Source organism: Cryptomeria japonica, chromosome 5, assembly GCF_030272615.1.
Source record: "Cryptomeria japonica chromosome 5, Sugi_1.0, whole genome shotgun sequence".
Classification (NCBI taxonomy): Eukaryota; Viridiplantae; Streptophyta; class Pinopsida; order Cupressales; family Cupressaceae; genus Cryptomeria; species Cryptomeria japonica.
The window spans coordinates 375,051,289-375,068,392 of NC_081409.1; the positions used below are offsets into that span (position 1 = coordinate 375,051,289).

General features: G+C 34.7%; 1 protein-coding gene across 1 annotated transcript; it reads left to right on the forward strand.

Annotated features, from left to right (window-relative positions):
• Positions 1-13,574: 13,574 nt before the first annotated feature.
• On the forward strand, positions 13,575-14,543 carry LOC131036046 (uncharacterized). The gene has a single exon (XM_057967845.2). It carries the CDS (start codon positions 13,575-13,577, stop codon positions 14,541-14,543), a length of 969 nt encoding a protein of 322 aa, XP_057823828.2.
• The last annotated feature ends 2,561 nt before the right edge of the window (positions 14,544-17,104 follow it).

Genomic DNA, 17,104 nt, shown 5'->3' on the forward strand with positions numbered 1-17,104 from the left:
TTTTAAAGTACCTAGAACATTTTGTATCTTTAATGGAAGCATTTCTTCGTCGCTCACCACGAATGTGGCCTGCAATGTTCCCGTACTAGCAATACGAGAAGATCCAGGAAACGATGCTATGTTATCAGCAGTAGTCGCCTCTGGCACATCCTCACGTGCATCTCCTCCTGCAAAAAATGAATCCACTATGAAATGGCATTAGAATTCAAGAAAGAACACTTGAAGGGAAATAAACACATGATAGAAGATAGAGCAAAAGAGGGATCTACCAACAGTGGGCAGGCCAATATGACGTGCACTAGAGGATGTTTGCATGCTACGTGTTGCTGACATTGCAGTCGGCAATACAGGTGAGGGTGAGCTCTGATGAGGCGGCATCGACATTTGGACAGTAACATTGACAACACCTAAAGAATAATACATTAAATATATCAAACATTAAATATATGAAAAGTGCAAGAATTGTAAACAAGGATGAACCTTTATTTTGAAAATTGACAGTATCAAGTATGATGTGTTTTGGGTACTCAAAGTGATAAGCCAAGCAAGTGATAATATAAGAAAATCTTCATCACCTGATCCTGCAACACCCTGATCGTAGGAACAACTTTCATGAGGGTGGATAAATTGTTGTAAAAACAATACGTACTCATTTTAGTTAATGACATAAAAAGAGAATAAAATATAAACCATTATTGAACTTTTGTTATAATTAAAGCTTTCATTACTGCTTACTTGCAAGTTTTTTGTTGTCTTATACAATAATTCCACCCTCTGTCATATCTCATCAGTGGTAGGATGCACGGCTGCCAAAGCAACAATCTCTTTTCTAATTTTTATAAGAGGCATTTTAAAGAATTTCACAAGGTCTGTGGGATCTTCAGGGTCATCATTGCTTAACCCTAATGATTCCACATCCATAGAAAGGTGCTCAGGTACTACAACTCCCTTTCCCTTTCCCCGAACATCCGCCTATGTCAAGAATATCATTAACAATTACAAAATTAGTATAAATCACTAAAAAAAAGAACATAATAATGTAACAGTTTGCTTCTACCTAATTTGTACAATTAATGAGGTTTACCTACTCGGTAGAAGTGTTGCAAGGTACATCTTTGTCTGTGATATGTGATGGATCCATGTCGGCCTGTGACAAAGAAAAAATATAAAAAATGTTAGCGAAATTACACCATACACAACATGAACAACATGAACTTTGTAGACAAAAAGAGTATTAAATAATAAAAAGATGTTGTCATCAAAATCATTGTAAATTTTGTAATTTCTTACCTTTAATTTATGTAGACTATGTAGGATCCTCAACTAAATGGTCACATAAATAGTCACATAGCTAATAAATAATCCAATTTCCATAAATAAACACAGTTTAAAAATTGTCACATAAATAGTCACACCCCCTATCTCCATCTCCATATTAAAAGGTGCATCATGAATTAATTATGTAATGGCATTAGAATTCAAAATAGAATGAATTAATTATGTCAAAAAAATTCTATCAAGAAGTCAATATTCAATAGATAATATACTAATCGCATTCCTCATACATTTCATTCCTCATCATCATGAACATCAAGGTCATCATCGCCATCATCATCGTCGTCGTCGTCGTCGTCGTCGTCATCGTCGTCATCATCATTGTCATTGTCGTTGTCATCATCATCATCATCAACGTCTTCGCCATCATCATCACCACCATCATCATCAACGTCTTCGCCATCATCATCACCATCATCACCATCACCGTCATCATCATCATCATCATCTTCTTCTTCTTCTTCTTCTTCTTCTTCATCGTCATTGTGAAACTGTCAATCATGATCATCATCCACTTCATCTTCTACTTCTTCAGTATCTTCTTCTTCCATCACATCATACTTTATCGGCCTTCCTCTTGGATCATGTCTAACAACAAATGACCAACCCGGTTTATGTGGAACCTCTGAGTAAAATACTTGCTCACATTGGCTTGGAAGAACATAGGGCTCATCCCCAACTGGTTCAAATGACCTTGTATTTAGCATTATAAATCCATTATCATGTTCGATAATAGTTCTATCAGGATAATTTTTATTCAATCGTAGCCTGTACCATTTGACAACGAACAAAACTAATTTGAAGAAATTAAAGTCACAGTCAAGTATATCATCCAAAATGCCATAGTGTCAATTTTGAGACTATTGAGGATGAATGTCATTTCTCGATGAAATATTTGTCACCTCAAAGACTGCAGTGATGCTAAAATCACAATTTTTCTTCGTGTCATCCAACTTTTTTATGCGAAATTTATGACCATTGCAGCACATAGCGTTGTGGTGTTTGACCTGCGATATGTCAAACATGTAAAATTTATTGCATTGTGAGTTGATAAACATATGGGTGATTAATAAATTTATACGTACCTATTTATCTCTTAAGCCATATGCTAAATCAATTTCCCTTTGCGTAACATTGGAATCTCCATTACGATGTGCTTCTTTAACCAATGAAGCCACACCTTCCCATGTTAACATGCGTCCAGAATGTTGACAACGTTCAATCCATACCATCATCCAATCAAGATTGTTTGCAATATACAAATGTAGTGCATCCCACTCTCGACCAATTGTACAAAAAATAAATAGACGTCTTGCAATCGATTTATTTTGAAGATTAAGAATTAATTAACTACAATAACATCTTATAATTACCTCTCACTTTCCTTAATCTACCTTTCCCCGTCAAGTACTCCTCTTCAAATTTTTTAATGGTGTTGGGATCCCAAATGTGATCCATGTGGATGTTTGCTGCAAACTTAGGAAGATATTCAGAAATGTACACCATAGTCTGGTATACCATATCTCCCTCCACCATAGAACCCTCAGGATGTGCTCTTTGTCGAACCAAAGCCTTCAAAAATTTCAAGTGCCTCTCAACCATCCACATTGACCTAGTGTGTACAGGTCCACACAATTCAATCTCCTCAACTTGGTGTATGAGGTAGTGTTCTTGTGCATTGAAAAAAGCTGGAGGTAGACACTTTTGCATTTCACACATTAAATGAGGAATTTTTCTCTTCCAATATTTTATATCGTCTTTATGGATTTCTTTACATGAAAACCACCTACAAGGTATTCAAGATGCAAAAAAATATATTACATAAGAAGTAAAACAAATCGCAAATATAATATCTATACAACAAACTAAACAAATATCACTACTTACCTTATGTATTTTCCAAGATCATATATGACTTGCTTGACATTATTGTCGAAGTCATCTGGGAGAGATAGAGGTAGAACATATTGCAACAATTATAAAATTATCTTTTCATTTTTTTGTAACATAATGAAAAGTACACGTACGCTCAATACTTAAATACATACTAAAAATACAAGAACATGAATTACATTAATGAAGGTATGCCAATCATGCATTTTCATCCCTGGCCCAAATTCACTTTTCTTTGATATGAGATTGTTTATGTTCGCAGCAAATCCTGTGGGAAATCGAATTTTTCGTATGACTTCTTTTATAGCATTGCTTTGTTGATCCGTTAATAACCAAGGAAGCTCACTTATATTAATCCGGTTTCCATGGCTATTTGATTGAATGACATTTATCATTGCATGATTGGAATCCTGAATGTCACTACATATTTTGACAATTTTTTCTTGATCACGCCTTCCATCCAATATTTTCCATAATGTCTCTGTTATATTCTTTCCAATATGCATACTATCAAACAAATGAAAAATTTGTAACTGCTCGTAGTAGGGCAACCTACTAAATTGTCGGGGATAACTTTTTATTCCCTTAGGAAGGTGGTCATTTATGCCTTCACGACCTTCATGATCATCAATCACATCATCAGTAAACAAAACAAAATAGAAAAGATGTTTTATGACAAACCAATAGATGGAATGGCATTACCTTGATGATTAATTCTATTATATTCCAACTTCCACAGGTGAGGTGTCATTCTTCGTGGCTTTGATGTATTCTCTTCTTTCCCATTGAAAAGATGTTTTTCAGTATTTCGATACTTATGATTTTTGTGGAGAAAGTGCCTATACTCATCAAACACCTGCTTTCCTAAACTTTTTGAATGACGAGATTTCATCTTTGGACCACAAACAGACATGCAAATTTTCCCTTTGTTTGAAGACCTACAAGATAATGTATAATTGGATTAAATATGATAATTTTTTGAATTATAATGTTCATGCACAACTTAAACACTATAACATACCACAAAAATGTGTTAGCCCCGGGGCATCATGTATTGTCCATAGAAGCATCGCACGGAATTGAAATTGTCTTTGTCCTATTGGTCTAGAGACGTCATACATAGTGACACCATTCTATAACTCCAGCAACTCGTCGATAAGAGGCTCAATATATACATTCATATCTTTAACTTGGTACTTACCTAATCGAATGAACAAAAACATTACATAATTATTATGACCATTTTACAGCAATATTTATAATTAAATTTAGATGACTATATTTAAATGATAAAATACCTGGAACAATCATTGCCAACACTATGTACTCCCTCTTTATTGACATCCATGGAGGAATGTTATTGTTGATAACAAAAACAGGCCACACTGAGTAAACAGATCTCATCTCTCCAAATGGATTGACGCCATCCGCTGCCAATGAAAGCCTGAGATTACGAGGTTCTTCTTTAAAGTGTGGCCACTTTTCCTCTCTGTCCATAAATGTTGAACCATTTGTAGGCATTCGAATAATGTCATCTCGACTTCTATTGCGTGCATGGTAATCCATAAATTGTGCCAAGCTAGTGCACTTGAATAATCATTGCATACATGGACTAATGGGAATATAGCGAAGAACCTTGCGAGGAACCCTTTTTGTTATTTGATCTGTTTGATATCTACTGATGTGACATTCAGGGCATTCAGTTCAAAATTCATGTTGTTTGTGATATATAATATGATCATTGGGACAAGCATCTATTGCTTGATACTCCATTCCAATATCTTTCATAACGGCAGATAATTCTTGGTATGAGCGAGGTAGAATATTTGATGGTGGTAACAAAAACTCATCTATTAATCTACAGCAACAAAATATAATTTGTTATAATAAAGAATATTAATGGTACAGCATGATTCACAGTTTATTATGACATATATGACATGCCTTAACATACGTGACATTGTTATGTTGGATAAACCAGTCATAACCTTCAAGTTCACCAACAACAATACAGCGGAGAGAAGAGTTGCCTGCGAGCCTTCATAAAGGGCCTCAGATGCCTTCTCAAGTAGAGGTACATCATGAACAACATCAAGGTCATCTTCATCATCATGATCAGTTGCACGAGTACTAAATGATTCATGGATCAATGTATTTGTACCATCATCTTCAATTGTGTTTTCTGGCTCATGATCGTCATCTTCCATGGGATCATTATCTTCAACTTCGATATTCACACCTCCATGTTCGTCCACTTCGAAAACCATATTCTCAGGGTTGTGTTGATCCATACCATGTGCTCTAGGGTGCTCGACCTATATAAAATTGATATACATAAATAAAATGTGATCATGATCTCATCATCACGTGATTTATTATGTATATAAATTGTCAAAATGATATAATGAAAAACTTACCAATGGATGATAATCATGTCCACCTTCAATGTGACCATGCAGCCTACAATGTTTCTTCGTTGTTTTGATTAGAAGTCTTCTAGTCTTTAACCCCTTACAAATTTTGCACGGACAATAACATTTTCCATCACCTTTTCTTTTCAAGTTAGACCACAATCTAGCAATTGTCTCCTTATTTTGTTGTTCGTTGATATTGTCTGACATGGTCTTTCTTCATAGGCAAGAAAATAGAAATTAGTGTCTGACATGGTCTTTCCCTCAGGAGCTGGCAAATCCTGCTTCCATACTTTAATTCTATTTTCTCAAAGGACAATCTTAAAAATCCATGCATTGCAAACAACTTTTTACACCTTTGTTGGTTGTGGTGGCGTCACAGAGAGTTTACATCAATAAATGAAGAACATGCCAATGCTTTTAATGCAGCAATAGAAGTCTATCTCTTATTCAATATCTCTAGTGAAACCCCCATGATCTTTTGTTGGAGTAGAATTTGTTATATTCTAGAAAGGGTCTTGTCCTTTGTTGATGGGATATTCATCTACCTCAAGAAATAACTGTTCTTTTCTCCAACAAGAAGTGGAACTAAATGAAGATCTAGCACCATGAAATTAATCCTCAAAAGGATTACTATAGTTAGTTTTGGTAGATAATGATCTGGGTAAAATACTAATGTGTCTTTACGAAACATTATGTACTAGCTTAGCATACTCTAACAACTTTGGTGCGACATGCTACATCCAATTAAGTCTACATCGGTATCTCTATTGTGTTTATGGATTGGGATTCAATGTACTCTTTTTATACACAGATTTTACTTTCAACTGAGGAGGTTTGTATGTACTTACTTTTCTTTCAATTGTATCCCTATTTCAATAATTTCTTCTATCAATAAATCATTTGTTGTAAGTTGTACAAGTGGAAGCTTGAACATGCCTTCCATGCTAGCCTTGTTGATACGTTCAACACCATCTTGTGCAACAAATCTTTAGAACTCCATTTTTCCAAATTGAAGAGGGAGTAGTAGGGACAATCTAGGACACTTACAGAGGTTTTGCAAGAGAGATAAATAGACCTAAATATTATGGCTTAATAATGATCAATAGGTAAACAGATAAGAAACTCTCAATATCAAAATGACTTTCTCAATTGTCTTTACTAGAAATGGATAGATCTGCCAATATTGGCTTTATGACTGTATATCAACTTTAGATTCGATCCAAGAAGAGCTATAACTAATATGCAATATCTAGATTTATGATCTCTATAATATAACAATCCCATAATTATGTTTCCATGCATCTATACCACAACACAAACATCATGCTAGTGTCCAGCCATAGCAATTGATATCCTAATTATAGAATGTGAAATATGCACATAACTATGAATAAAGATTAAGAAAAACAAAGAAAGATGCTTATTGCAAACATAAATGACTAATGGAGAAGAATTGAATTCATTGTAGATAGTTTTGAATATCAAATTCACTTATTTGTGTGCATTTAGTAACTCATGTACTTGTGGCCAACCATTTATCTCTTTCATAAATTAAACACTTATTAATAACATTAAATGGCTGAGTAATTATGTTTTAGTTGAAATTGAAAATAAAATATTTTATTTCAGGACAGCTCACACTATTACCCTATCATATTTTAGACTCTTGGTTTTGTTAGTAGTGGTTTGATGTCTTTGGAGCTAATCATTGCATTTCTTTAGTTACTTTGCCAGCCTACTCCCAGCCTGTGCCAAAATGGGAGCTTTGGAACAGGGTATGGACATCCATCAAAGCATAAAAGATAGAGGAATTTTGTCAGATGTAGTTGCAACTACACAAAATGGATTTGTTGAGAAGGCTTTAGAAACTTTCAAGCAAATGCAATCGGTAGGTGTAAAGCCAAATTCCACGACCATTGCTACTATCCTCCCCGCCTGTGCCAAAATGGGAGATTTGGAACAGGGTATGGACATTCATCGAAGCATAAAGGATAGAGAAATTTTGTCAGATGTTGTAGTTGTAACTGCCTTGGTAGACATGTATACAAAATGTGGAAGCATAGACAAGGCACGTGAACTATTTGATAGAATGCCTGAAAGAAATGTTGTCTCGTGGACTACAACGATTGCTGGATATGCACAAAATGGATTTGTCGAAAAGGCTTTAGACACTTTCAAGCAAATGAAATTGGAAGGCATAAAGCCAAATTCCACAACCTTTTCCAGCATCCTCCCTGTCTATTCAAAAATGGGAGCTTTGGAACAGGGTATGGACATCCATCAAAGCATAACGGATAAAGGAATTTTGTTAGGTGTTGTACTTGCAAATGCCCTACTTGACATGAATGCAAAATGTGGAAACATGGATAAGGCTCATGAATTGTTTGATACAATGCCGCAAAGAGATGTGATCTCATGTGAACAATCAACACGCGCGTATACGGGAGGAAGGGATTGTTGATACAAAATTGAACGCTCACTCCTCAATCACAGTTCTATGGTTTTACGAGATTAAACTAGGACATTTAACCACCACATGTATATTTTTTGCAACATGAAATTAAAAACTAGGGCAATTTGAATCTACCTCCTGTGTGGGATTACCCTTGACGCAGGTTTGATGTTCTTGGGGGTTGAAGTCGCCACGAACGCCTACGCGGGATTGCAATTCACAAATGAATTCCCCGCCTCTTTTTTTATTTTGTAATGGCCGCTGTAGTCGGAATTACGACGAACTCGAGCAATTTTTTGAAAAAAATAAAATTCTCATTGCTAATGCCTTCTTCGTCGAAACCAAATGGGTAATTGTCGTCAGAATTACGACGAATGCGGGCATTTTTTCAAAAAAAAAATCAAATTTGGCCACAATATACCTTCTCCGTCGGAAACCTCAGTCGGAAATCCAGTCCAAATGTATTAGTGTAGGCTTACCAAGAACTCCAAGGGGATTTGACAGTGTGTATGTAGTGGTTAATAGGCTCAACAAAATGGCACATTTATACCTTGCAAAAGCACCAATGATGCCACCTATATTGCAGGACTCTTCTTCAAAGAGATAGTTAGAATTCATGGCCTTCCAATCAGCATAGTCAGTGATAGGGATGTAAAGTTCTTAAGCCACTTTTGGAGAACACTATGGAGAAAGTTGGGCACAAAATTATCTTTTTCATCTGCCTATCATCCTCAATCAGATGGTCAGACAGAGGTAGTAAACAGATCTTTGGGTAATCTGCTAAGATGTGTTACCAAACAGCATGAGCAGACTTGGGATTTGGTAATCAGCCAGGTAGAATATGCATACAGTGACTCGGTTAACCAAAGTATAGGTAAAAGTCCCTTTGAAATAGTGTATGGTTTTCATCCTAGGGGCATACTAGAGCTCAGGGATCTCGGTTCTATGACACCTAAGGGTGCACAAGGTGAGAATTTTGCAGAAGGAATCAAAGAAGTGCATGATAAGGTAAGATAGACCTTACAACAAAAGTCCGAGTAGTATAAGATGAATGTTGATGAAAAAAGAAGGAATGTGCAATTTAAGATTGGAGATTTGGTCCTAGCATACCTAAGGAAAGAGAGACTTCCAAAAGGGTATCCTACTAAGCTATTGATGAAGAAGATTGGGCCTCTCTAGGTGGTGCATAAATATGGTCAGAATGCACATGAAGTTGAACTCCCTCCCACCTTGGGTATTTCTCCTATCTTTAATGTATGTGATCTCTATCCATACAAGAGAGAATCACAAACACAACAGTTGGACACCTCATCACAGGGTACTGAATATTGGGTGAGTGATTTGCCACCAAGCCAAACAGTGAAGTTGGAAAGTATCTTGGACACCAAGGTAATAAAGAAGACAAGGAAAGGTGTATACAAGAATTATCTTGTAAAGTGGGCAGGGTTACTTGAATCAGATGCTAGGTGGATGTCAGAATCATATATACTTCAGCATGGTGTGGAAATTGCAGACCTCTTAACTCAAGGGACTTGAGTTCTTTGTCTCAGGGGAGTATGGTGCAGGGAACCTATCACACCATGCATCTTTTTTGGTTTGTTCTTAAGTCTTTTATGTTGTCTTTTATGTTTTAATAAGTGGACCAACCATTTTGGACTCCGTGAAGTCATGGTTGAGTTGTCCAAGCTTTTGTTGTGATCAGGATGTTGATATCCTAGAAAGATGTAATGTTGATGTTGTTCACAGGTGCACTACTCTAAAATAGAGTCATCATGTGATTAGGGTGTAATGTATTGTTTTAGGTCTCCTAGAATGCCTAGAGGGCCTTTGGAGCCTTGGAGTACACTTGAGTGCAAGTTTGCATCCTAAGAATAGAAAAGATGTAAAAATGCTAAGCAACATTTTTGCAACATTGCAAAAGTTGCACTTTTTGTTGTTGGCGGTGAAGAAGTTGGTTCTAACCAACTGAATCATATTGTTAAAAGCCAATGACAACGTCATTGTACAGGTGGGAAGATTTGGAATGCAAAGAAAGTTTTGGTTGTTAGGAAAAAACCTTGTTTTACACCGTTTTCACTGTTTTTCTTTGTTTTTATTGTGGTGTACGATCCAATACGGACTTGTCAAAGGATTATACATGTAGGTCATGAGGGATTGGTGAATCCACTTTCCAAGAAGGTAGATTAGCAATTTTTATTGTGTCTAGTTGGAGAGATTCAAACCATTCTCTGTGACTAGGTGCAAAACCCTTGTAAGCTAGGGTTTAAGCAAGAAATAGCTCTAACCTGAGCATCCACTGATGGCACCGGTTGAAATCCATTGGAATGATAGGTTAGGGTCTTTAAATATGTTTAGTGTAGGTTTTTTGGTTTTGTAGACCTTTGTGGTGATTTTACAATGATACCCTAGGCTCACAGGTAGGAGTTGGTGAGACTAGGACAGCAGAAGATGTGCGTTTTCAAAGCACACATGGATTGGTAGAGACAAAGTTGACACATGGTTGGAGACCCCTTTGAATTCCCTTAAATAATCCATGATTATTTTTTGCAGAGGTTTTGACTTGTGAATATTTCTAAAGCCAAGTTTGCAAGTCACCCAGGTAGGCCTAAAACCCTTAAAATTAGGACAGTTCTAGAAACCCCATGTGTACAGAAAACCCAGATGCCATTTTTTAGTATTGCTTGTAACTAGGAAAAAGGTACTCATATATGTAATTTACTTGTGGCCTTGTGTGCTTAGATGTGTATCTAAGCCCTGAAAACTGTAATAGGAGGGCTAATTGAATTAGGCCTATTTGGAGCCCGGTATAGGCAAGGTGACCTTGGGAAGGCTTGACAATGGGTTTAAATGTGACCAAACCATTAGAAGACACCAAAGACACTGTGTAAATTCATTTTACACTCATGAGACAAGTTTGTAAATTCAGATCCTTTGCGGAGGTTGTTGGAAGATTAGGAAGGTGTGATAGGGATTGAGGTGGAATCCTCAATAGGAAGAGTTGTTGTAAAACACTTGTGGCTATACCTTGGAGGAAAGCTAAAGTGGATTAGGCCTTGGAGGTATAACTAGCAAAACCCTTACCAACTACCATTGGATGGGCTTGAGTAGTTAGTAGGTTGGAGAGAACAAGAAAGAAAACTAGGTGATTGTGATAATCTCCAAGAATATCTGCATCACTAGGACACATGAATTAAATGTCAAACATAAGATAAGATCTTATTCAACAATTAAGACTTCTAGAAAGAGTCTTAGGACCTAAGTTAACATGTGAATAGGACCCTGCTAAGAAATTAGTTAGGTACAAAATCTTAATTACGCTAACACTTTATTTATCAATTAAGATCTAGCCACATTTAGACTTTGAAGTGTCACTTCTTCCACCCATTTTTTAATGTGAATACGTAATGTAACATTTTTATGCAAGTAATATAAGGTAATTATTTATTAAAAAAATTAACAAATTTAGATAGATGAGAAATGAGAAAAAAATGGTCTAGTATCTCCTCAAATAGGAATCTAAAAGAAATGATACAATTAGGAAAAGCATAGATGCAACACCATGCCAAGCACTGACATGAAATGGTGCTTTTTGGCATGACATTAGTGAGGTATAATATTATTTATATTAAAATAAAAAAATTGAAAATAAAATTTACACGAAACACATATCATGGTGTTTTTATGTATGAGTGTTGGGGGTTCCTACCTACCAAAGACATCAAATACATCTTTGAATAAAAATTTTGTGTGAGAAAGAGGTAAGACAACAATGGTTCTTCCATGGATTCAATCAAACATACTTGAAAATATAAACAAGTTAAAACATCCCTCAAAAGGAGGTGGTTCATTATTATTATCTCTATTCAACATGGCCTAAACTTGACTATCCATTTGGTTATAATGGATGCACTACAATAATGGAGCATCCAAGAATAATTCTTATTACTCTTCAAACTCTATAAGTTTAATGAGAAATTATGGCTCAAATTAACTAAGAAAGTTGTAGTCTCAAATAGAAGGTAAGAATGGATTGTCATTAAAGAGAAAAAAACCAAATAAAAGCATTTGGAATTCAACATGCATACAAAATGCTAAGTATAGATGTATATATAAGACCAAAAACTGATATGTAAAGCCAAATTTGTTACCCTATATTTTCTAGCCCTAATTACATGAAAATTACTATTGACATCATTATCAATTTGAACAAGAAAAATTTGGATGATTCTTCACTTTTGTTAAACATCTTATGGTCAATTCTTTAATCTAGTTGATTAAAATTTGCAATGGTTGTTTCATAAACAAAGCACTTTCTAAAAACTAAAACATTTAGAAACCTTCAACAACTTTTAAAATAACTTAAAATATATAATCATATCATAAAAAAACATCATATATCAAATTTATAGTATATTGTTAGAAACACCAAGCCTAAGACCCTTACAGAAATAAATGATAAATTATGAGAACGATTATTTACTCTATAAAAAAATGAAGCAAGCATTAGAGATTTCAAATACTCATTCATTTAGGTGATTCTCCATCTTTGTTAAAGGGGCTTATGGTCGACTCTTGAATTTAGTTGATTAAAACCTACAATTGTTATTCCATACACAAAGCACTTTCTAAAAACTAAATCCTCTAAAAACCTTCAACAACTTTTAAAATGACTTGAAATATATAATCATATCACAAAAACATCAGATATCAAATTTATAGTAAATTATTAGAAACACCAAAGACCCTTAAAGAAATAAATGATAAGTTATAAGAATGATTATTTACTCTACGAACAAATGTTGCAAGCATTAGAGATTTCAAATGCTTGTTCATTTGATTTCAAGACACTAGAATGCAAAACAAATCCATTTTATTTACTTTTATGATACACTCTACTTCTTTGTTTCCGAATTCTCGTGTGTATGATTTTGTTTGCATCAACGTTTCAGATCATACTGTGATAAGTGACTTTTCTCCTATAGCTCTCTCATCATAATGATAAATCATAAAGTATGATTTGTAACATTCATGCAAACAAAATCATACCCAATAAAATCTAAAAACAAAACAATAATCATTATGTACTATGAATATCTAATCTCTCTTAAACTCTAATTTTTTAATAATTCCATAAAATTTGTTTAAATAAAATACACCAAATGATGTTATACAACATCTTTTCTATTCACTTCCATTGCCATTAATAAGTTATTGGAATGGAAAAACTTGCATAAAAAGCTGCATACCAAGATAAATTAAAACTAGTAGCCTAACTAATTCTCCCTCACAAAAAAAATATAGGATTGGCCCCAACCGATGCGTTTGGAAGCACCACCCGGTTCTCTTTCCATTGCTATTTAAACAAACGCTTCATTCCCTCCTTAACAAGAAAACCCCTCCTTAAACAAAAAAAAAAACCAGTTCATTCATTCATTCATATTCGACTGCAGGCAATCAGGAAATTGTTTTCCCTCCACGACATGTTCAGGCGATTCTCCAAAAAGAAGCGCACCTCAACAGACAGGGCCAAAGACTACAACTCCTCGAGGTCAGAAGATCAAACCCCCTCGACAAAATACACCTACAATGCAGCTGAGGAGGAAGAATTCATTGAACAAATGCAGAGACAGAACAAGCTATCCATGGGAATTTCAGAGCAGAGGAGAGCAATAGTCTGGCAAGCTGCAATGGGTGGGCAAGATCTGTACCGCTCAAGCGAAGGAACCTATGCCCAACTTCTATTAAGAACCTCTGTGTGGGAATCCCAAATAAGAAAAGACGTTCCTCGCACATTATGCTCGCATCCCCTGTTCAAGGACCAAGGTGGGTCAGGGCAGAGGGTTCTGTTCAATGTTCTCAAGGCTTATTCAGTCTATGATGTCGAGCTCGGATATACCCAATCCATGAATTTTGTGGCGGCGGTTCTGCTGCTCCACATGACCCAGGAGGAAGCATTTTGGAGCTTAGTGGGCCTGCTCAGAGGCGGAGAATTGGGTGAACCGCTGCGAAATCTTTATCTCCCTGGACTGCCCCTTGTGAATCAGTACTCATTTCAGCTATGGAGGCTTCTGCAGGAGCATCTGTGTGATGTTGCAGAGCATTTCCAGCGCCATGAGGTGAAAACCATTGTGTTTGCAGCCCAATGGTTTATGACCCTGTTTGTTTATAATCTGCCTCTTCATGTTGTGGAGAGGGTGTGGGATGTGTTTGTGTTTGAGGGGGTCAGAGTTCTTTTCCAGGTAGGCTTGGCTCTTATCAGGTACCATGGTCGTGCTCTGCTCCAGTGGGATTGTGGTGAGATTGTGGGGGCATTGGCCCGGTTTCAGGACATGGATGCCCATGTACTCTTGAGACTGGCCACTTCCATTAGGATTACCAATACCCAGTTGGAGGAACTTAGATTAGAGTACTGGACAATGAATAAGGAAACTAGACATATGCTTTACTAATTTATTATAATATTAGAATGCCACTGTGAGGGGGCAACCTCCTAATCTACTTTAAAGGGATACCATAAAGCTTACCAATATCTAGTTGGAGGAATTTCGGTTGGAATACTCAATTATGAATATTGAAACTTGACATATGCTTTACTAACTAATTATCTGACATATGCTTTACTAACTAATTATCTATATAATTAATAAGTAGAGATTTTAGACTTATTGTGTGATATAATAAGTGGAGATGAAATACTTATTATGTTAGGGTCTTGTCTATTGTATGTTGATTTTGATTAATTTGATGATTGTTCTTCTATTTATTCTTCTTTTCTTCTTATTTTTGTCTTTCTACTTCTTATTTCAAAGATCTCAATATGCATGGTCTTCCATAAGTACCAATACCTAGTTGAAGGAACTTTGGTTGGAGTACCAGACAATGAATAAGACACTAAACAATATGAGGAGCATCCTATCCCAATAGCATTAGTTCTTACTATGGTTTTTTAAAGGCTTATTTTATAATGAATATTAGATTTGTGTAACATGACATTTAACTATCAAAGTTTGTTGTAAACACAATAAAAAATTGGTCTTCATAACTTAATCATATTTTGTGACTTTTGCTTCTCTATGTGGGATTGAGTTTAATCATACAAGAAGTTATTTATGTCTATGTTATAATTGGGTGAGATGGAGGTTTAATGTACAAGTTTTTATGTAGTTGATGTATTCTATTGATAAGTCAGTAGTGGAGTGGGGAACTCTACCTCTACGTCAATGATACTTACAAACTAAAATTTGTTAAATCCTACTACTTACTAAAGATCCAATAAATTAACATAATCATTGGCAAATGGCCACCAATAAGGAAAGAAGAGGTAATTCAAATATAATGGACAAATCAAGGAGAGGGATTTTAGGATTAGGTGTGTTATTAACATTAACTTAATTGTGTAGATGAGAAATATGTAATAGGAAATATGAAATTGTAACTTAGTTGCACAATAGAAGAATGTAATAGGAAATATGCTAAAAAATATTTGATTATAGAAATGCCCCTTTAAAGGAGTAACCTCCTACTCTATTTCAAGGGGGATACTCCAATATTCTTCAATAAGAATTTGATACTCAGCATAACTTAGATACTTAACTTTAACCTTTAGAATGACCTAAATACCTATATATAATTATAACAATGATTATGTAACTTATAAAGAGTTAAGGTAGCCACAAGTCAACTATTTGTAACCCAACACACACTATAAGATTACAACATAACATTCTCACTCTATTTACAAAAATATTGATCTTAATGTTAATTATTTATGGATGCTTCTACATTAAATTTTCATTTTCATTTTTTCTTCTCTCTTCTTCTACTTCTTAAACTTGTATATTTCTTCTTCATATCTTTTTTTGGCTTTTGCTTTCTCTTTTGTTGTTGCTTATTGTTCTTGTTCTTCTACTTCCTTTTCTACTTCTTATCGTGAAGATGTCACTTTCCAAAAATATCTATGAACTCCTTTGATTGGTTAGGGTGAATTTGGTGGAAACTCTAATTTTATAATAAATAATACAAAAATAAATTTAGTCAACTTAAAATTTAATTATTGTAGCTTAATATGACTTAGCACTTCCCCAAAAAATATCTAAGCATTTCACTAATTTGTAGTCATGAGATATAATTTAGTGGAAACCCTAATTATTTAATAACTTCCTTTGATATCTACTTCAAATCAAGATTGCGAGTATATAAATTCATTTGTTGTCAACTCTCTAAATATTAGTAAAATATTCTCTTAATTGAAGCCTTAGTTGTGAATTTTATAAAAACCCTAATTTTGCAATAACTACTTTAGTTTTGATCTAATTTCCTTCAAATTTATATTGTTATATTTTCAATGTGACCTTAAAAGACTTTTAAAAACAAGAATTTTTTAACCGAAATCAAAAAGATATTTGCTTCTACATATAACCTCTTAAATTGGAAAAAAAATGTCTTAATTTCATGTTACCTAGATCAAGCTAGGGTACCACTATATCACTTGTAATGAAACAATTTGCATAGTTTAAAAGAATGTAGTAGGATATATGCTAAAAATAATCTATAATAGATTCCACTTCAAGAAGAACACCTCCTAATCCACTTCAAGGGGGATACCTCCAATATTTTTCAATAAGAACACAATATTGAGCATGATGAAAATAACTAACCAATAACACATACACTTAAATATGCCTTAATTGTCACATAGGCCAACTTAGATACTTAACTATAACCCTTAGGACAACCTAAATGTATATATATGATTATAGAAATGATTATGTTGCCATTGATCCAACTACTCAATCTCAATACACATTATAGAGTTAGAGCTTAGAAAAATGTCTAGTCTCCAAATATCATTAAGTGAGACCAAGTTGGATGCCCATATGAGGGGGTAAAATTTATTATTATTTATTTAGCCTCTAAGATACTTGAGATATTGTATAAAAAGATATTAAATAGGTCAAGCTTGCAAGTTGTAAGAAAATATTTTGTATTTGGTGTTATGACAAGGAAATTA